The sequence below is a fragment of the Mercenaria mercenaria genome, chromosome 12 (genome assembly GCF_021730395.1).
Source record: "Mercenaria mercenaria strain notata chromosome 12, MADL_Memer_1, whole genome shotgun sequence".
In the NCBI taxonomy this organism is placed as follows: domain Eukaryota; kingdom Metazoa; phylum Mollusca; class Bivalvia; order Venerida; family Veneridae; genus Mercenaria; species Mercenaria mercenaria.
Genome location: NC_069372.1, coordinates 22,837,072 through 22,859,901, shown reverse-complemented (window position 1 = coordinate 22,859,901; position 22,830 = coordinate 22,837,072). Strand labels below are relative to the sequence as shown.

General features: G+C 34.6%; 1 protein-coding gene across 4 annotated transcripts in view; it reads left to right on the top strand.

The window, feature by feature from the left end:
- LOC123535227 (homeobox protein cut-like 1) overlaps positions 1-22,830 on the top strand; it is a 127,669-nt gene that overhangs the window by 18,718 nt on the left and 86,121 nt on the right. For all 4 annotated transcript variants that reach the window (XM_045317800.2, XM_045317797.2, XM_045317799.2 and 1 more), the window contains exon 2: positions 15,867-15,977. In XM_045317800.2, coding sequence (XP_045173735.1) covers positions 15,867-15,977 — 111 coding nt within the window. The remainder of the gene's footprint in view (positions 1-15,866; positions 15,978-22,830) is intronic.

Sequence of the window (22,830 nt, the reverse complement as noted above, 5' to 3'; positions counted from 1 at the left end):
CAACTTTCAGTTTCGATCTTCTGTAAATACGCATTCAATGATGGTCTTTTATACAACATGCGTAGTTACTATATATGCATGATTTCTGATTTTTTACATTATAGTCGCTTATTCTGCAGACTTGTTTGCAGATTTTAATCACATGACAATATTTTATCTACTTGATTGTATATACAACCCAGTTTCTAGTGACTGCACAAAATGTTAGTGCAAAAAAATAAACGTCTATTTTATGCAATATAGAATTTCTATAAAAAAGCAATTCAATAAAATTTCAAGTAAAGATGATATTTTGCAAGTTGAAATTTTTTGTACTTGCATTTTTATAAGTGCAAAAAAGTTAAATTCTCTCCCTTCATTTATAATAATCTGTCATGTAAAAATTATAAAATAGGTTTCAATTCTATCACTATTTGAAAGCTTAGATTGTCCAGGGTCCTCGCAGTCTTAAAAGTTAGTGGTTATATGTGATGCCTGTTCTTGAAATTTTAGTCCTGAAAAATGTCTAAAAAGGTCCTGGAAGGTAATTTTTATTTCTGAATGTTGGTTTTTATGCCCCCGAAGGGAGGCATATAGTTTTTGAACCGTCGGTCTGTCGGTCTGTCAGTCTGTCGGTCTGTCCGCATTTTTCGTGTCCGGTCCATATCTTTGTCATCGATGGATGGATTTTCAAATAACTTGGCATGAATGTGTACCACAGTAAGACGACGTGTCGAGCGCAAGACCCAGGTCCGTAGCTCAAAGGTCAAGGTCACACTTAGACATTAAAGGTTATTGCATTGATGGGCGTGTCCGGTCCATATCTTTGTCATCGATGGATGGATTTTCAAATAACTTGGCATGAATGTGTACCACAGTAAGACGACGTGTCGCGCGCAAGACCCAGGTCCGTACCTCAAAGGTCAAGGTCACACTTAGACATTAAGGGATAGTGCATTGATGGGCGTGTCCGGTCCATATCTTTGTCATCAATGGATGGATTTTCAAATAACTTGGCATGAATGTGTACCACAGTAAGACGACGTGTCGTGCGCAAGACCCAGGTCCGTATCTCAAAGGTCAAGGTCACACTTAGACATTAAGGGATAGTGCATTGATGGGCGTGTCCGGTCCATATCTTTGTCATCGATGGATGGATTTTCAAATAACTTGGCATGAATGTGAACCACAGTAAGACAACGTGTCATGCGCAAGACCCAGGTCCGTAGCTCAAAGGTCAAGGTCACACTTAGATGTTAAAGGCCTTTTTTCATGATAGTGCATTGATGGGCGTGTCCGGTCCATATCTTTGTCATTCATGCATGGATTTTAAAATAACTTGGCATAAATGTGTGACACAGTAAGACGACGTGTCGCGCGCAAGACCCAGCTCCGTAGGTCAAAGGTCCTAAACTCGAACATCGGCCATAACTATTCATTTAAAGTGCCATCGGGGGCATGTGTCATCCTATGGAGACAGCTCTTGTTTAAAAAAGAAATTGAATATTGTTAGAAAGTAAAAAGTCTTTTACTGGATGAAGATTCAAGTTTTGTTTATCTTATAATCAGTGTGAGGAAATAATGTAAAAAAAAAAAGGTATGCGTTATATAAGTCTGGTGCCAATAAATGTATTGTAGTGAAATATATTATTTGTACTATGGTCAAACTAATAGTGGAATGAAAACACTGGTTCCTAGCTTGCGATTTCTTTACTGCATGAAGTATTAGATCTTCTGTTTCCATTTGTCAGATTATGTTATATTTTAAAAGATGACTGATGAGGTTGAGCGATGTTGACAGTAAATTTTAAGCAAAGTGTTATATATTTGCAAAGTTCTCGACATTGTTGTGTTCACTGCTTTTCGTTTCAGTCGCCAGCCCATGTTGGCGAAGTTACTTAAATTTCACTTACTCTCAGCCGACCTATGATGATATTGTTTCTTACCTTCAAAACTCTGTTATGGAAGTTACACACTGCTCATGATAGTATTTACAGAAATATAGAAAAATTAGTCCTGCAAAATAAGGAAAAGGTCCTGGAAAAGTTCTGAAACTTTCATTTGGTTAGTCTATTTGAAGCTTTGTATATAAACTCTACAATATATTTGTCTGCCAGTCACATGTCTGGCTTAATGAAACATGGTCAGAAGCACAGGCCATACATGTAATTTAATTCTTATTGCGTAATTAGATCAACATTGTTCTATGAATGCTTGAACACATATAGCAAGCGTTGTTTACACCTGATGAATTGGCATTATGCTTACCAGTTACCTCCCTTTAACCTTTACCCAGCTAAATTTCTAAAATGGACTGGGCCATCATTCAATTTGGGCAGTACCACTTCTTATTCAAAGGGGTGTTCACTGAAAATTTACTGACTGAAAAGCGAACAGTGCAGACCATGATCAACCTGTGCAAGCTGATCTTGATCTGCACTGGTCGCAAAGGCAATACAACTTGCCGCCAACAGGCTAAAGGTTAAATATTCCAGATGCGGTCAAGAATTTATTTTAAATTGACCATTGAAAATTATGAGGAAACCCTAAGAAAAAGATGATAAATATTGAAGTTGGTGATAAACTGATTGGTTTTCCGTTTTTCAAGGAGTGGCCTAACATGCTAACAAAATGATGTGTACAAATTTTTTCTAGGAATAACTTGAGATGTTTAATTGGTTCTTCCTCTTTCCATATCAGTATCTATACAGTGGTTAATAACTAAACTCGTAATTTAATGTTTCCAGCTTCGAAAAATTCAAATAAATGATAATAATCATGGAATAGTTGTTTGGGATCAGATCTAGAAGAAAATATATTTTAAGTTTTAAAACTTGACATATTTCACATTGAATGATGCTTGCAATTTCTACACTACTTATTAACATGGTAACGCACATTGTATTTAAAATGTAATTCCATCAATATTAATTAAATTTTCTAAACAGGTCTCTATCGCTGTGGTTTGGGGTGCTCTGTGCTTCCGGGAAATCTACCCTTACCTTTTATCTTTCATACGTTTTTGCAGACAATGCCGTATATATAGATCTGTATTAGGTACTCTAGCTGCAGAAAATAGCAAGTTATAGTTATGCTTATGCCCCTGGGGGTATAAAGATCCAGTAGGCATAATTATATGGTGTTTGAACTGTTTCCGTCCGTTAAGCTATGCTGTGTACTCAGCTCCTACAGTTTCCAACCAATCCAATGAAACTCTGAAATAATCAGCAACGTCAAGTGGACATGCACATATTGTCTGGACTTGTATGTCCTGGAAATATGTTAGCTCGCCTGAGCAGTGAGCTATTGTGATTGCCCTGTGTCCATTGTGCGTCCTCTGTCATCACCAGTAGTTTTACTGTTAACACCCTTAATTGACTCAGTCTTTATGAAATGTGGTTAGAATGTTTCCCTTTATAAAATTTCAGATGGGATCGGAGATTTAATACTAGGTCACTATGCCAGATAATTGAAATGCTTATAAGTTAGTACACCAGAGGTCACACTTTCTGTCTGATCTTCATAAAAAATTGTCAGAATGTCTATGTCTCTGTGTATTCTAGGTGAAGTTTGAAACTAGGTTATCTAAGATTAAAAAGTAGGTCACTAGGTCAAATTATAGAAAAAAAACAAACTTGTTAACATTGTAGAAGCCAGAATTTCTGCTTGATCTTCAAAAAACTTTATAAAGATATTTGTATCCATTTAATTTAAGACATGATTGAAACTGGGTTAATAATTTTAAATTTAGAAATAAGGTCACTGTGTCAAATCATAGAACTCTATAAAGGCCACATTTTTATATGATCTACATGAATATTTGTCAGAATAGTTGTTTCAATGAAATCTAGGATAAATTCAAAGCTGGGTTATTTGAGTCTAAATTTAAAAATTAGGTCTTTAGGTCAAATTATGTGAAAACATTGTTAACACACCAGAGGCGCAAAATCTTCTAATTGATCTTCATTCTACCTGATATACATAAAACATTGTCAGAATTTTTGTTTAAATCTAGGTCGAATTGGATCCTTGATTACCTGGGATAAGAACTAGGTCAGATGAGCGATTTATTGCTTTCATGGCCCTCTAGTAGACTTTATAGTATTACAGCTATGTCTTTACCTTGTGCACCCAATTCCTCAACCCCTGTAGTCTCCAACCAGTTCAAATGAAACTTGGTATACAACTTAAACATCAAGAAGCAGGAGTTTAAATTTTCAAGTGTGTGCATGGGCAAGTGTCATACATTGTTGACCACGCTCTTGCTGGTATATGAAAACGGCAGGGTTATAATGTGACCTTAAGTTGTCTAGTTTGCACATAGTCTTCATATACATGTCTATACACAGTTCTAAAATTTCAATGTTTTTACATATTCCTTTTATTATAAAACATGCACAATCATTCAGACCTGATAATTGATGCAGATAGATAGAAATTTAATCGTTTAAGGTTAGCTATATGTAAATTAGCGCAGCATTTCATCAATTTGAATGGCTTCTTGATAAATGATATTGTATTTGCTATAACACAATAATATTGAGTTTCATTGGAAAAATTGTCTTTGAATAACTTAACCTGGTATGTTCTAGTTTGTTGTAAAAATTTCATAACTATAGCAAAGAAGGTTTTAGCAATAAATACTAAATATGAGAAGAAATAATTAAAGTTAATTCAAGATAATATCATTACAAACTAAAATATGCCTAAAAATATATATTTAAAGAAAAGTGGCATTAAATGGCATGTGTTCCAGTTTCGTTTTTTTGTAACATATATACTCGAGTATTTATATACTGTGATATCAGTTTATTTTGTGGACATGAAATTTCGTGGTTTTTGGCAAGAACATCTTGATTGTTGGGGCTATGAATTCATGGACATAAAATGTATGGGAATTTAACCCTTATGCTGAACACAATTGATTCTGCCTTTGCGACCAGTGCAGATCATGATCAGCCTACACATCTGTGCAGTCTGATCATGATCTGCACTGTTCGCCATTCAGTCAGTATCTTTTTGGTATGCACCACTTTTAACAGTTACTGGTACTGTCCAAATTGAAAGATTGACAATTTCATTATAAAAATATAGCAGGATAAGGGTTAAAGGGAAAGGCAACGTTGTTCTTGTTAATTTCGTCAGTTGGGATTTCTTAAAACATTTAAAGAAGTGAAAGAATTTTCAAAATCGGACTAAAAATGAGAAAGTTATATGCATTTAAATATTTGGTCAAATTGGTGGCCATTTTGTTTCCATGGCAACAAAAAACAAAATGGTGGATTTATTAAATTTTTAGCTCATCTGATTTTTTGAAAAAAAATGATGAGTTATTGTCATCACTTGAGCGGTTGTCGGCGTCGGCGTCGGCGTCGGCGTTGCCTGGTTAAGTTTTATGTTTAGGTCAGCTTTTATCCTAAACTATCAAAGCTATTGCTTTGAAACTTGGAATACTTGTTCACCATCATAAGCTGACCCTGTATAGCAAGAAACATAACTCCATCTTGCTTTTTGCAAGATTTATGGCCCCTTTTGTACTTAGAAAATATCAGATTTCTTGGTTAAGTTTTATGTTTAGGTCAACTTTTCTCCTAAACTATCAAAGCTATTGCTTTGAAACTTGGAATACTTGTTCACCATCATAAGCAGACCATGTACATCAAGAAACATAACTCCATCTTGCTTTTTGCAAGAATTATTGCCCCTTTTGGACTTAGAAAATCAGTTTTCTTGGTTAAGTTTTATGTTTAGGTCAGCTTTTATCCTAAACTATCAAAGCTTTTGCTTTAAAACTTGCAACACTTGTTCACCATCATAAGCTGACCCTGTACAGCAAGCAACATAACTCCATCCTGCTTTTTGCAATAATTATTGCCCCTTTTGGACTTAGAAAATCATTTTCTTGGTTGAGTATTATGTTTAAGTATACTTTTCTCATAAACTATCAAAGCTATTGCTTTAAAACTTGCAACAGTTTTTCACCATCATAAGTGGACACTGTACATCAAGAAACATAACTCTATCCTGCTTTTTGCAAGAATGATGGCCCTTTTTAGACTTAGAAAATCATGGGTAGGACAATATTTCTATTATACAAAAAAAATCAGATGAGCGTCAGCACCCGCAAGGCGGTGCTCTTGTTAGATATACATTTGAACTGTATTTACTTGTTTCAGTAAAATAATTTCTCTACTTTTTCCAGCTATAATAAAAGAAATTATCATGTTTTACACCTTACACTCAAGAACATATGAAAATTAATTTATTTAAAAGGTTTTTTGCTAAAAACAGAATTCAGCAGTGTGTAAATGACGTCATAAACACACTAAAATGGCTGCCTCCATGATCAGCCATTTTTTTAAATTTCAAACTGCCATATCTTTTTCAATAGTGGTCCAATTTTAAAAATTCTTTCAGCGTTATAAAAGGCTTGAAGATGGCTTTCATATAAAAGTAACTTATTGTCAGGCTTTCCTTAACCTTTAACGATTTCACAGTATATTACACTGAGTTGTTTCCCTTGAATCCCCTTAGCAGTACACTAGGTGGGCTTTGATTGATACAGCACAGGGCTATCCCGATCATGTGATTGGTACACCGAAATGCCTTGTGATCGGGCTGTTCGGCATATCCTGCATGTATACTACATTGGTGTGTGTGCAACCTGAGAAGTACAAATCTAGTGAAATCGGTACACCATTTTTTCCCTGTTAGATGCTTCTCTCAACTATGGGTTCCATTCAGTCTTGCCTTTTGTTGAATTTTTCGATTCAGCTGGTTGAACCTTTTGCTCTAGATTCATGACCATGCCGGAAGTTACTAGTTGAAGTGAAACTGAAGCTGTAAGGCTCCATATTTGTCTGATGACAGAACTTTTGTGTTACTCCCCATGAAGTTAAAAAAAAAGAAGTTGTGTTTGATGTAAAGTCAAAATATTTTTCTAAAAAAATGAAAAGAGACAAAAAGTTGTTGGCGGAAAATAATAAACTTAAAGCTTGTTTTAATAAATATAACAGATATTTATCATACATCCGAATTCTAGATAATTTTTGGCGCAAAAATTGCCTTTTCCACCATCTCAGCATTCATAATGTATAAACAATACCGCATTGCTGTAGCCAGAATAATCAAAGAAAAAATATTTATTAGTAACTTGAGAACTTTGTGGTTAAACGATAGAAAATAGAAAATAGAAGCCAGATCATGTAAAAGAATTCTGTCAGTAAATCTAAATGAAACTGATAGTCTTATCTATGTTTTTCTTATCAATTTATTTTAGGTTATATGAACTTCACTCCTTTGTTTGGATCATTACGATTGATTAAAGTAGGGCATCAGATCGCATAGTTTCCAATGAAACAGCCCTTTATCAAGCCAAAATTTCCCAAAGATATCAATTTAATGCAAATCACATTACAGTTATAGGAACAGTATAACTCTTTCAAAGGCAAGCTAATCAGGGATGGTTAAGCTCCTGCCAAATTTCTTGTGTTTTTTTTTTCTTCTGTTATTGATTGATTGATAGACGGTGGCTGGAAAATCAGTTTGGCGCTCAATGATGAGAAAGTGAGTGCAAAAACTTTTGTTGTCTTTTGATTGGTAATTGAACACACTGGTGTTTTTCTGAAGTTTGTCTTTATGGTGTGTTTTTTTCCATGCCAAGGTCATTGACACTTTTGAAGTACTTTGTGGTAAAATGTAATGGTATATTTGCCAGTATTAATTTAACCAAACAAGCACCCAATGGATTAAGTAAGTTAACATAAGTCATTATCTGGCCAATTATGGAAAAATATATAACCATTGTTAACAAAAATATAAAAAAAATGTACAACATATACAGTCATGAATCAATATTAATTTACAATTTTTATCCTAAAGATAAAAAACAACAACAACAGTTCCTAGCCATTTGAGCTGTGGATAGAAATGATCAAATGAATACTGTCTGGATAAAAAAATTGCAACATTATTATTTCCCATCAAATGTTCTGTTGGTTACATAATTGGTGAATGATTTTTCTACCATGGAAGACTTAAAATTTGGCTACCATGCCATGGATCAAGTTTTCATCACTCGACATGAAATTGTTCCCTCCAACCTTAAGTTTTAAGTGGAAAAGTTGTTTATGTAGTTGACATCCAACTAGTTGATATGTTTATACTTTAGTTCGAAGAATTGTTAATAAAAAAATTCAGTGAAACCCTAGAAAAACGGAAAGCAGCTGATGTTCAAGTAATTGTGACATTTAACATTTGCGAGCCAATCTTTACTAAAAGGTAGTAATTATATTGCTATAGATTGTTAGTCCATATATCTTTCAGAAAAGTTCTATTAATGTTGTTGTTTTTTTTCTTGAAATGTTCGTAATATTGATCTTTTTTCATTTAAACGAAATGAAGGCTTCCATGTTGATTGAACAAATCAGTAAAATTAAGTAAGGCTAGTAAGTAACCTTGGGGGTGATTAACTTTTGGCAGTAGGTTAAAACAGATGTATTGTCACTGGTTTCAATTTAGCCCAGGCAATAATTAAAGATGATTCTCTTCATTTCTATCTTCTCAGATTATCTATTATTGATTGTTTGAGCCAGAGAGGGTCACCAAAAATCACATAGGCGGAATTAATTTTGGTGGGATGGTATGTAATTAGAGAGGCTAATTGGCATTTTTGAAATGATAAGTGAAGGGGGTGTAATCATTAAAATGTGATCTGGCTAATGTATTGAATTTTCATTGTAATCTTTTATGTCTTTACTGGTTCTCTGTCCCAGTAAGTATTTTCTCATTTTGTGTCTTAACTATAAATGTTTCTATAGAATTTAAGCTGAAGGGGTAGTTTTTTTACCCCTAAATGAGATGAGTTATTGCGGTGTTTAATTTATTGTGAATGGTAATTGGTCAAAGGAATTGATTCAGCCTGTGAGTACCATTTGTGTTATTTTGGAATTTCTGTATTTATGGTCTTTTCATTTAGTGATGTCAGTTGTCAGACATAAATGGTTTTCACAATTAAAGGATATTAGATTTTTGGAAAAAAAAAAAGGTCATTGGTTATAATTATGCAGATAGTTAACCAAAAAGACAAAATGTACACTATTTTATACTGACCCATGTGACGGATCTAAGGTCATTTTTTTACTGTAATACATTAATATAGTAACTAATTTGCCAGTAGTAATTAAACTGCTTATATTCCTATTATCGATGAAGCCGTTTTCTGGGGTGGCAACTTCTGAGACTTTAACTGTAACATGTCATTGATATACACTAAAACTTTTTTTTTTATTTTCATCGATTTAAATTTTCCGAGTTATGGCCCTTTGAGAGACGCGACTATAAGTCTTCAGAATTAAGTCGAGCAGTTAGACCACTGCCAGGGTGATTAATTATTTAATCAGTTTATAGCATGTGTTTTACTAGAGACTAATTAGTCTTCCTTTACTTTTGGCGAGATTATATAATATATTGTTTTTTGTTTGTCCATCTGTCCACCTGTCTGTCCATTTCATCACAAGATCAGGTCCCTTACTTATCCCTTAAACCTGTTGAAAGCACAAATGTACAATAAGAAGACGACTTGCAGAACATAACTTTCATTCAGGTTGGTTTAATGTCAAGGTTGTATGTTGATCTTGTTCTCTCTACAACTTGGCACAAATATTTGCCATTATAATGAGACAACATTGCAGAATGCAACATTTTGTCATGTCGATTCAGTATCAAGGTCAATGTTCTTCTTTTTGCAATCGAAGGTCAGATAGGCAGTATTTCATGTTCATTCCATGTCTTTTTAACCTCTTTAAAGATGGCATGGTTTTCGTTTATTGCCGTGAGGTGATATGCACAAATTATATAACTTTGTTCAGTCAATGCAGTGAAATGAAGCGGTATAGGGACATGTGTTTGTTTTTTTCTGACAGCAGTTTCCAGTTTTTGAGGAATTTAATTTACAGGCATTATAATATGGCTATTTATTATTCTCCCAGCTTCAAGATGTGATGATATTAATTGTGTCAAATATACTTCACAACATTCTCTGCAAGTGTCTGCATCATAGATAGCCTATCTTCACCAGTTCCCAGCTAATTGGCAATCAACTTCAAGCCTATTCTCTTCACAAATATAATAAAATAGATCCTTAATTCTCCATAAAGATTACATTGTTTTCCGTATCTATTTCTTGATATATTAGCTATTCAATATCTTAGTATCTTTGGATTAGAGATTAAGAAAATATATGTGGGTTCGGTCTAATTAAAACTGATTGCTTCTTTTACAACATTATCATTATCATCACATTTTCATCTGGGGATATTGACCTAGTGCCATGTTTTTGGTTTATTGCCTGGATTCAGGTTCTGCTGAGATCAGTTTGGAAAACAAACAATGTTGTTGAACACTGTTCACTGGCTAATAGTTTCTGATGCATACAGACATGTGGGTGATTGAGAGTATACTATAGAGCCAGATCAGAAAGAGGAATTAAGGTGAATGGGTCAGCCGAGGACATGGCACAGTATAAAGCATGTACCATGTCAATACACATCTGATAAGCATTGAGGCTTTCTCTCCACTATATAGTCTGACATTTACCCCCCAGATCAATATGTGTTATCTGAGGACAATTTCAGAGATGACAGATCTCACAAAGGAATGAAAATGACAAAGTTATATTTTAGGCTGTAATTAAAAAATTGTTAGTTTGCAGTAACCTGACCCAAAGTTTTTTTGTGTGGGATAAGGTAGGAAAGGATTTTTTTTGCATATAATCATATAGTGAAAACAAATTTTTTCTTCTGACTGGCCAGAAAAAAATACTGGGTCGCAGCAATTTTCACGGGTAGGTCGTGCTACCACAAATAAATGTTTTTTTAATGATAGCCTTAGGTATAAGCTTTACATTAAAAAGGATTGAACAGGTGCTTCAATGTTCTGTTTTATGATGATTTTAAAAATCAATTTTTTTTTTCAGAAATTGAACAAATATGAAAAGGAAACTGCTGAATGAGTATTAGGTCCCCTTGTTGTGTTCTAATATTTTTAGTGCATTAAAGTTGCGATAATCCATTGATACATATATATTGCAATTAGATACGAAGGAGCGTGACTAAATTTATAGATAATGTTTAAAGACTGCTGATCTTTGCTGAACGTTTAATATACAGAATTTGTACCTGGCGAAAATTAATTCAGTTCAAATTCATAGTGATCAAATTTTATCTGGCAAATCGTGTATTGTCATACTAGATTTATATTTTAGCGAACTTATCGGGTGACGTTCTCAGCTTTCAGAAGGAGGATGCATCCATATAAATCTATGTATTGTCATTCACTATTGGACGGTTGAAGATTTTCGCTGATAATTTTCTGTCTGATCGATTTTGGTATTTTGTCAAAAATTTCACCCGCAGAGTGGCGTTTACTTGATTGTCGTGGCTACAGGGAATAGATTGCTGTGGTATTTAATGAACAAGAAAAGGTATTGTAAAGATTTTATAAAATCTCTCGATAATGATCAGTCATTACATAAAATAGTTACCTATAAAAAATGTTGCCATGGAGATAGTAGTGTGCAATTCTTAACTATATTGATTTTTGAAAATTATTGATCCCAATTTTTATAAAGGTTTAAATTTATAGTTATAAATTGCTAGTTTAAAGGGAAAAGAAAATGAAACTTAGTTCTTTTGCCATGATATTAATGACTAATTACAGAAGAAATTTCATTTTTTATACTGATTTCTATGATATAGTATCTGAGCAAAATTTAAACTGTCATAACATGTTTGTATATATAAATATATATGTCTTTATAGAATAATGTATTCTATTTTGTAACAAATGTTTATTCACACAGTTTCTGCTCTTTTATTTTATACTATTTTGACTTAATATAGTAAGAGAATTGTCATTTTGTGGTAGAAAATTAGTAAATTGTCAGTTTCTGGCTCATTCATAATACACTACAATATGGATAAGCTTTCATTTGAAGCCAGACAATCATTTTATTCTTAGAGTACTAATTGCTAGAATAAAACAGATCACTACACGAGGGTTCAACGCAATAAGGGCGTATCTACATATAGTTATTATATGTAGATACGCCCTTATTGCGTTGAACCCTCGTACAGAGGTGTCATATTATGCAAGAACACTTGTAGCTCTGTCCATTGCTGCTAGAACACTATTGAGATGTCTTCATGCTAGAACACTATAATAGTTTTGGTGCTCAACGCAAAACAAGTCAATTTGCTTCTATTTCTATATACACTTAGACTAGTTTCGCTTTGAGCCTTCGTTAATTGAAATGTCTTCATGCTAGAACACTACTGAGATGTCTTCATGCTAGAACACCATTGGGTTGTAGTTGACATTTTATGCTAGAATACTACTGAGATGTCAGTTTATGTTAGAACATTATTGAACTGTCATTTTATGCAAGAACACGATTGAGCTGTCTCTCTATGCTACATTAACACTATTGGGCTGTCATTTCATGCGAGAACACTTGATGTGTCATTTTATGCTTCAACACTATTTAGTATCATTTTATGCTGGAATACTATTGAGTTCTAGTCACTACTTAGGTGTTACTTTGTGCAAGAACCCAAACAAGCTAACAGTTTATGCTAGAAAATTATTTAGCTGTCATTTTATTTTAGAACATTATTTAGCTGTCATTTTATGCTAGAACATTGTTTAGCTGACAATTTATGCTAGAACATTGTTTAGCTCACATGTCATTTTATGCTAGAACATTATTTAGCTGTCATTTTATGCTGGAACATCATTGAGCTGTCATTTTATGCTGGAACATTATTGAGCTGTCATTTTATGCTGGAACATTGTTTAGCTGTCATTTTATGCTGGAACACTGTCATTTTATGCTGGAACATCATTGAGCTGTCATTTTATGCTGGAACATTGTTTAGCTGTCATTTTATGCTGGAACATCATTGAGCTGTCATTTTATGCTGGAATATTATTGAGCTGTTATTTTATGCTGGAACATTGTTTAGCTGTCATTTTATGCTGGAACATCATTGAGCTGTCATTTTATGCTGGAACATCATTGAGCTGTCATTTTATGCTGGAACATTGTTTAGCTGTCATTTTATGCTGGAATATCATTGAGCTGACAATTTATGCTAGAAAATTATTTAGCTGTCATTTTATGCTAGAACATTGTTTAGCTCACATGTCATTTTATGCTGGAACATTGTTTAGTTGTCATTTTATACTAGGACATTGTTTAGCTGTCATTTTATGCTAGAACATTGTTTAGCTCACATATCATTTTATGCTAGAACATTAGTTAGCTGTCATTTTATGCTGGAACATCATTGAGCTGTCATTCTATGCTTGGACATTATGGGGCTGTCACTTTTGAGCTGTCATTGTATGCTAGAACACTGTTGAGCTGTTATTTTATGCTATAATTAATATTACTGACCTGCAAATTCAAGGTACAATTCAGATGAACAGTACTGTTGTTTGATGCTACATTACAGCAATATATAAAAATAGCCTTTCTGTTTTTACTTAACTCTTGGATTATTAACTTATATAATAACCTAACTTAAGGGATTTTTTATCTACATACTAACTTAAACGTCAACGTCCCCGCAAGGGGTTCGACGGTTACGGAAGATAGATAGACTTAACTTTAGGGATTATTATCAATATAATAACCTACCTTAAGGGATTTTTTATCTACGTACTAACTTAACTTTATGGATTATTATCAATATAATAACCTAACTTAAGGGATTTTTTATCTACATACTAACTTAACTTTAGGGATTATTATCAATATGACAACCTAACTTAAGGGATTTTTTTATCTACATAATAACCTAACTTTAGGGATTATTACCTATATAGGAACCTAACTTTTTTACCCATATAATAAGCTAATTTAAGGGATTTATTTACCTATATAATAATCTGACTTAAATAGCCTAATTAAGGAGTTATTTATTAATATAAAAACCTAACTTCGGGGATTAATTATCTGTTTAATAACTTATAGTACAAACTGTATAATATGGAAAGAACTAGATCGAAGATCCAGCTAAGTTATAGCTAGATAATCATTAAAGTTTCTCTAACAGTTTCTGTGATTTATAATCTTATAATGAGTCTCGTTACAGATTTTTTTTTAAAGATACGTGGATAAGAGCTTTGTTCAAATATTGATCCCAGTCGACTACCTATTGCGTCGTTATTTAATTGACAACTAAAACTTCCTTTTAAATTTCCAATTTCTATGGTGATCGTCTATCACATAAAAACTGATCTAGTCGAGGTATTTGATTTTAATAGTGATCATACTGCTCTAACTTATCATTGAAATATACGTAGATGCTGTGTTTTTCTAGCGAGTACCTAATTTACACGTATAGATTTCAAAATTTTATAATAAAGGTTTAAAACGTTTCCATGCATATCAAAAGATCGATCAGATTTCGGGGTGAAAAATGGAATTCGACCTTTTAAAGATAATGTATTCATGTGTACGAATAGACTGTTTGTGTATAGATATATCGATGGTAGATGGTGACAATTATCGGTAAACACATTGGTCGCAGCTGTGCGAAAATTGAAAAGTAGGAAGGTCTCTTGTTCCAAGTAATGGTAGCGTAAAATAATAAACAGCATCAATCAGTCGTAAAACTTGTTGCGTGGTGTGTTTAGCAGAGACTTAGGTCTCAAGGATGAAGGAATAAGACATTTCCCATTGAACTGAAAACATATCTTTTTCTGGTTGATAGATAAATCCATTGTCGTGTAAGTCAAATGCTCTATATTTCTACAATTAAAGCTCAGTTAAAGGGAAATGCAAATTTTATGTTCTGAAATGCGACCCGATCGGGATTGAAATTCATTTCTTTCGGTAAATATTGGATGTTTCTTTTGAGTACCTGATACAGAAGACATCCCAGTGTCACTTTAAAGATCATTGGGTTTCAATAAAAATGCTAAACCATCGCCATAAAATTGCAAAATTTGTTGATCTACGCATTTATTGCGATATTGTACACTTAAGCATCTTCCGTTGACCTGATTTAATGAGCATGTATTCGGTACCGTCCTATTGTAATGAATCTTTTGTAAAATCCAATACCCTCGTAACAGTGATTGATTTCGCCCTGTTCAACCTCCCGTCACATACCTATAGTCTCGATTTTTAAAAATGAATCAAAGTAGCTATTGTGGGTGATTTCTTTCTGTGCACACAGGTGCGAAAGTGGCAAATTTAATGAAAAGTGTGCTACTGCATTAACGATGGAATTTTCAAGTAATGATTTAATGTCTTCAGTTCGAAGAAAGTTTGAAAGCTGCCGGGGAAGAAAGTCAGTGTCGATAAATGAGAGTCAGAATAGATGATGTGCAAGATGAACTTTGACAGTATAGGGCTGATTGCCCACTGTTTCTCCATGGAAAAGCAAAATTAAATTAAAGAATTTTTCATCCACTACTTTTGTAACATAATGCTTATGTCTGTTTGCTTAAAAAAAAAGAACTTATTTGAAGCAGTCACCTTTCACTGGAAAAAATGCAGCACAGGTATGTAACTGGGACGCTGCAGTTACGACTTTAACATGGCTCAAACCTATGACCTCTGGATTCAGCAATGGATGATTTAATGATGTGTTATTACAGATTCCTTTACTGTTTCAGTGTAGTAGAGATATGAACTGTTGCTCAGACTGAATATATATGATAGTTTTTCGTACCCGTTCAGTCTCTAGGCAGTGTTACAGAGAAAAATCAGTGGGACTTGAAATTTTCAAATAATATTTTGAAAAATCTTTGCATTTTATGACTGAAATAAACTTTTAGTTAAATGTTAAAAGGTAATTTCTCTTTTCTGTTTTCAGAAAGAACTCGATTCGACTGCCACTGAACTGGCCAACAGACAAGACGAAAGTGACGCTTCCAGAAAAAAACTTGTAGAACTCAGCCGAGAATTTAAGAAAAACACACCAGAGGTAAGATATTATTGTTATACCAGATTTATATAGTGCCCTTTCCATGATAAACACGTTCAAAGGCACTTTACATACAGCAAACGCAGCCACACAGGGCGCGAAATTCTTCCTCTACTAGTACAGACACAGAGCGATCTGACCAGAGGGACAGAGTGAGATAAAGCACCCAGAACAGACTGAGAGAACTTTTTTAGATAGACGTGTCCGGCTAACTTATCCTAGCTCTTTTCGAATAGACAGTCTGGTTCTTTAACGTGCCCTGTGTTTAGCATCGATACACGTGAAGCCGTCTTTCCTGGGAAGAACCAGTACAGGCCTCTAGTTAGGTGGGAGACACTCAAGAGCATCTCAGAAATTTCCAGTGCCTGGACCGGGATTTGAACCCCGAATCTCTGGATTGACTGTCAAGCGTGGTACCACTAGACCACTGGCCCACCATGAGAAAACCAACATAGAGCGTTTGCGACCAACATGGATCCAGACCAGCCTTCGCTTCCGCGCAGTCTGGTCAGGATCCATGCTGTTCGCTAACAGTTTCTCTAATTGCAATAGGCTTTGAAAGGGAACAGCATGGATCCTGACCAGACTGCGCTGATGCGCATGCTGGTCTGGATCCATGCTGGTAGCAAATGCACTTTGTTGGGTTTCTCATGATGCGGCTCATTTACATAACACATGGACAGAATGTTTCTGTGAAAATCTAGACAAAATTAGATACTTGATTATGAGGGATAAGAACTAGGTCAGGTAAGCGATACACGGTCATGAGGACCCTCTTGTACTTAATAGAACTGGGGGGGGGGGGGGGGGGGACAAGCCCCCTCTGACCGGCCCTGGATCCGGGCCTGCAAGGAAAAAGTACAAACAAGTTTTATTGTCTTTAGACCACAGGCGAAGGTCTGTGCTAAATATATTGCACTTTTAAGATTTGCATGTGCATGTACATTCCGCAGTACATGCTGAAAGAATTAGCATCCTCTATGTAGCGCTATTAGGAAATATAGTTAGGACACATTAGGACATAATTTCTCTTGTAAATGAGATATTTAGGTATTATTTCAAGAGGGAAACTTGTCTTGAAGCACTTGATCATAATTGTTAGATTTCTTAACTTCTTTGTTGATAAACATCATCAGTGTTTCAATTCAATATATGTTTGATTTTAATGGGTGAAACACTCTTCAGAGTGTAATAGTTTCAAGTGCATGTGTTTCCCTCCACACGTGCATATGGTCCTCTGACTATTACATTTTATTGATATATCTTGTATTTTGGTAAAATAGGAGTTTCTGGGTTATTTTTCATACATATTTCAAAGAAAATCAGGAGTTAGGAAGAAATAGGGACGATATAGTAAAACAGTACTAATAAGAGAATTATACTGTTTTGTGTTTTTTTTGATTGATATTAAAAGTGTTGCATCTTTTGTTAGAATTTTTTCACGTATGATAATTTGAACTTTTTCTCAAAACAGAAACCATATTAGTTGGAGCTTTTTAACCCTTAGCCTGCTGGCGGCGATTGGTTTTGCCTTTGCAACCAGTGCAGACCAAGATCAGCCTGCACATCCGTGCAGGCTGATCATGGTCTGCACTGTTCGCTATTCAGTCAGTAAATTTTCAGTTAACACCCCTTCGAATACTAAATGGTACTGCCCAAACTGAATGATGGAACAGTCCATTATAGAAATTTAGCAGGCTAAGGGTTAACCCTTACCATGCTGGACAGGATTGATTCTGCCTTTGGAACCAGTGTAGATGCATGATCAGCCTGTACATTCATGCAGTCTGATCAAGATCTGCACTGTTTGCCATTCACTCAGTATTTTTTTGGTAATCACCCCTTTTAACAGTTAATAGTACTGTCCAAATTGAAAGACGGACAAGTTCATTATAGAAATTTAGCAGGGTAAGGGTTAAGAGATCTTTTTGTTTTCCCCTCATATGTGCAGAGCCTGAAGCTGTCTGAATACCAGTAAACCAAATAAAACTAAAACAAAAATAATCCCTAGTACGAAAAAAAAAACCAACAGATACTTGTATTGTAGTTGTTGTTGTTGTCCTGAACTGTGTCAGAATGTACAGCAAAAACATGGCAACAACTGCCTGACAAAGTCAATAAATCAAACAAAAGAGTTTGATGCAACTTATCATTGGAAGGTATGTGCACAAAAAAATTGTAGAATGATGTAAATAATTGACAGTGTTGTTGTAAAACTGCACATACTGAACATTTCCTAGTTGTCTGACTTATTATAATTGAGCCGCACCATGAGAAAACCAACATAGTGCATTTGCGACCAGCATGGATCCAGACCAGCCTGCGCATCCACGCAGTCTGGTCAGGATCCATGCTGTTCGCTTTCAAAGCCTATTTGCAATTAGAGAAACCGTTAGAGAAAAGCATGGATTCTTACCAGACTGTGCGGATGTGCAGGCTGGTCTGGATCCATGCTGGTCGCATATGCACTATGTTGGTTTTCTCATGGCGCGGCTCACATTCTGAACATTTCCTAGTTGTCTCTGTCAGTGTCGAGACTTATCGTTATATATCCTGGTGCAAACATTAAACAAAATTAAAAAACTTGAAACAAGATAGAAGGTTCAAAAAAGGGCATAATGTGTGGTTTGCTTGCGTTTAAAGATCACTAAGATATTAATAAGAATTATAGATACTAATTCAAGTCTGCTCTTCTTTCACTTTGGAAATCCTCATTAAATATTTCTAACTAACTAGGCTTGTAGATTTGCAGTCACAATAAAATCATATCTAGCAACATCCATTTGTTTAAAAACACTTCCAGTTTTAAAGTGACATACTGACTGTGTTTACTTCTAGTAGTCTGTAGTTTATTTTATGTTTACATAGTTATGACTTACTTTGTATTAATTGTTAATAGTTTCAGATCTGGAAGTTTGGCATAATATAACTTTAAAAGAAAATAAAGTCATATAATATGTGAAAAAAATACCTTTAAAGTATTCTGGACTTTTTTGTTCATCTTCTTTCGGCTGTCTTATTTTACTATGGAATTGATTTCAATTTCTGATATACACAAATGTGTATTAACCCTTAGCCTGCTGCAGGCGAATTTAACAGCCTTTGCAAACAGCTTGGAACCAGATCAGACGCCGATTAAATCGGCGTCTGATCAGGTTCCAAGCTGTTTGCTACTCTGACAATATTTCTTCCAATTTTGGAGCAATTGAATGAACTTTACAATTTTAGCAGACGACATTTCCAGCAGACGACAATTTATCTAGCATGCTAAAGGTTAATAAAGCAGAATTAGTGACAATTTAAACCTGGTGGCCAGAACACAAAGTGTAAAAATAGGGTAGAGTTATTAGCAGTCATATGAATGCTGTATCAAAGGGTGAAGTTATTGAGGGAGATAACACTCGTTGTCACGGCAAAATGTTAAACCTATGGCTTACATTTGAAGTCTTTCCACTTTTGACATAGTGATTGGAGAGTTAAATAAGTCCAATTTTATTATGGTCTTTAGCACATTTGAATATCTGTTAGTACATTTTAGTACTTAGAGCTTAAAGATGACAGTAAAAATTGACAGAAAAGGGGAGGTAATTTCAAAAATTTAAACTACAATTATGACTTTGTCATCTTATGATCAGATTTGATGAAATAAGCTGCAAAATGCTTATGATGATTCATAAATATCCCCTGGTTTAAAAGTATTAAATTATTTTCTGTTGATATCACTAACAACGCCAAATTGTTTAAAAATTTGGTAAAAGAAATTAAAGAAGATTGCAGAATATACTTTAAGCCACTACTCTTTCATTCTGCTATAAAGATATTGCAAGTTGTGTGCAAAAAAGAAATAAGTAATCCATCCCTTTTGTCTGTATGAATTATCCTCGGCAGCCAGCGTGGTGTATCAGCATATAATTCTCCTTTAAATTTATGTAGACATTAGACAAAGACACTTTACTGTGCTAGGTACATTCAAATCAAACCCCTGTTGTGTTGTGCCAGTAAAAAATCACTTTGAAATCAGTAGGCGGGGCAATGGCATTTCATGTTTTTCTCAGGAATCAAGTCTCGTTTGCCACTAATTGATAATATAGGATCTGTTCAAGGTAATAGGAACATTGAATTATCAACAAGTATATTTTGTATTGAAAAATATTCCACATAATTGATTCGTTTGAGATTTTATGCGTGTTTTTGATTTTGGGTTAGATTAGCGAGGAGTTGTACCACATATTTCTTGCTTTGTTCAACAGGAAAAAAAGACGTAAGATATGATTAATGGACGTGGCTTTCAATGCTAATTCTGTAAGGATTTTATAAGAGGCCCTTCTTGTAATGTAGTAATGAAGTAAGCCGAAAAAAATGAAGATTATCTCAGAAAGAGGCCCAAGATGATGAACTGTAAAATAATAAAAAAAAAATGTTTCTTTTAAAGGAACAGTTTGAGAAATTAGTTATATATAAAATGCTCATTAATGCTACTGTTTATAATAAAAAAAATTATGCTTCCTGTTATAGAAAAGGTGTTATATTGTTTTTCACATTGTCTGCTGGTTGCTCGATTGGTCAGTCTGTTTGTGGGTAGACCATTTGGTTTCTGATCAATAATTAAGAAAATGCCTGGTCTTACAATGGTCAAACTTCACAGGATGATTGCCTGTGGTCAGTAGACAACATCTATTGTTTTTGGGGGTCAGTGGATCAAAGGTCAAAGTCACAGTAACCCTGTGACTGAACATAGTTTATTAACTAAAGAATGCTTTGGCCGTAAACTTCACAGGATGATTGCCTTTGGTTAGTATATGAACACTTTTGTTTTCGGATCAGTAGGTCAAAGGTCAAGGTAACAGTAACCCTGAGACTGGAAATAGTTTCTGCTCATTTACTAAAGAATGCTTTGGCCTATAGTTGTCGAACTTCATAGGGTGACTGCCTGTGGTCAGTAGATAGCCCTATTGTTTTAGGGGTTAGTAGGTCAAAGGTCAAAAACACAGTGACCTTTAGGGTGAAAATAGTTTCCATTCAATAGTTCAACAATGCTTCAGCTGTTGATCTTATAATTGAGCGACATCATGAGAAAACCAACATAGTGGTTTTGCGACCAGCATGGATCCAGACCAGCCTGCACATCCGCGCAGTCTGGTCAGGATCCATGCTATTCACTAACGGTTTCTCTAATTGAAATAGGCTTTGAAAGCGAACAGCATGGATCCTGACCAGACTGCGTGGATGCGCAGGCTGGTCTGGATCCATGCTGATCGCAAAGCCACTATGTTGGTTTTCTCATGGCGCAGCTCATATGATGGGTTTCCTGTAGTGAGTTGATGACCTCTGTTGTTTTTGAGGCCATTTGATAAAAGGTCAAGGTAACAACATACAAAATTACTTTACCATTTATTTTCTTAACTTAATGAAAGTGCAGTCTAGTAGGAAAATACGAGGTTCCTAATAACATTGATTTTATGTCTTGTGAGAAATTCGAGGCTAATATGATTGCCCTCTATCCATCTGAAGAAACAACTGTCAGTGTGTTGACATTTTGGCAAACTCAAATAAGGTCAGAGTTCAACTCCTGAATATGTCATAATTATTCACATATTTCACCGTGTAAGGTACATCTACACGTCAATTATAATGAAACTTTGATATAATGTGTATACAGTCGAACCTGATCTTAAGAACGCTTTGTGACTAGAGACGACTTGGTTCGAAAGACCGCTAATTTCATTTCAGAATGAAACATTTGTAGGGTATTTCATTCTGTGAATAAATATAAACTGCAAATAAAGACAATTGTTTGGCTATACCAAGTGTCATCTTTATGCACCAGTTTGACTGTAGTCGGAAAAAGTCAGACGGAAGGTTTTATATGTGAAGTTATTGCTCTTATATCGCTCTTATTGAATTAGTGAAAATGCAGAATTTCATATTACGTCTGTAAACTTTGGAGTTCACTTTTCTTGAGAAATCTTACTCCTGCATATTTAAACACAATTTTGCACTTTATTATTTCAAGGACCTTTTTAATATGACCTACTTTCTTGCCTATGAAATTTATAATGGACAAAAAATTGTGTATGCCACTTTAAATGGACCTGGAGAGTTGCTTCCCTTGATTTTATCATATATTGAATGAAATTGTCCTGTTGGTATGTCCAGTGAAGGGAGATAATTGAAAATATGAAGATAACTCTACTATTTAACCTTCAGTTACCTACATTTTGTCTAAGGATATGATATGATTCATCAAAATGCGGCCTCAAAAATTAGAGAAATTGTTTAACTATCTTGTTTGGGCAATCAATTTATCTAGCAGTTAAAATAATGTAGACATGAATTTACAGCAATTCGTCTTAATAAAGAAATAATTGAATAATGTTTGCATACCTTCAATAGTTCTAAAATTATGTTTCATTTATTGTTCTTTCCTGAGTAAAATCAGAAAGCCTCTATCTAGTGTAGAGAGACACTTGTGTTTTAGATTGGCTTTTCCATACTTGAAGTGCGATATTACCTATAGTCACAGACTTAATGATCACAAAGTTTTGATGGCCCTACACAATTATTAATGGCCTCGGAAACTTAGAGGGGGAACAGGGGATTCATGGAATTAATTGACACTGTGGTTATTTGCTATTGTTGTAAGTAGCATACTGTCAGAATGAAAATTCTCTTGTCACGTTGTCTTTTTCCTTTGGACTGTTTCATAGTACAATATCTATGATCTCTTCTTCTTTATTGTCTTGTGATGTCACACAGCCTCTTGGTTTGTGCTGTCACAAAGTCTCCCAGTTTGTGCTGTCACACAGCCGCTCAGTTTGTGCTGTCAGACAGTCTCCAATTTTGTGCTGTCACA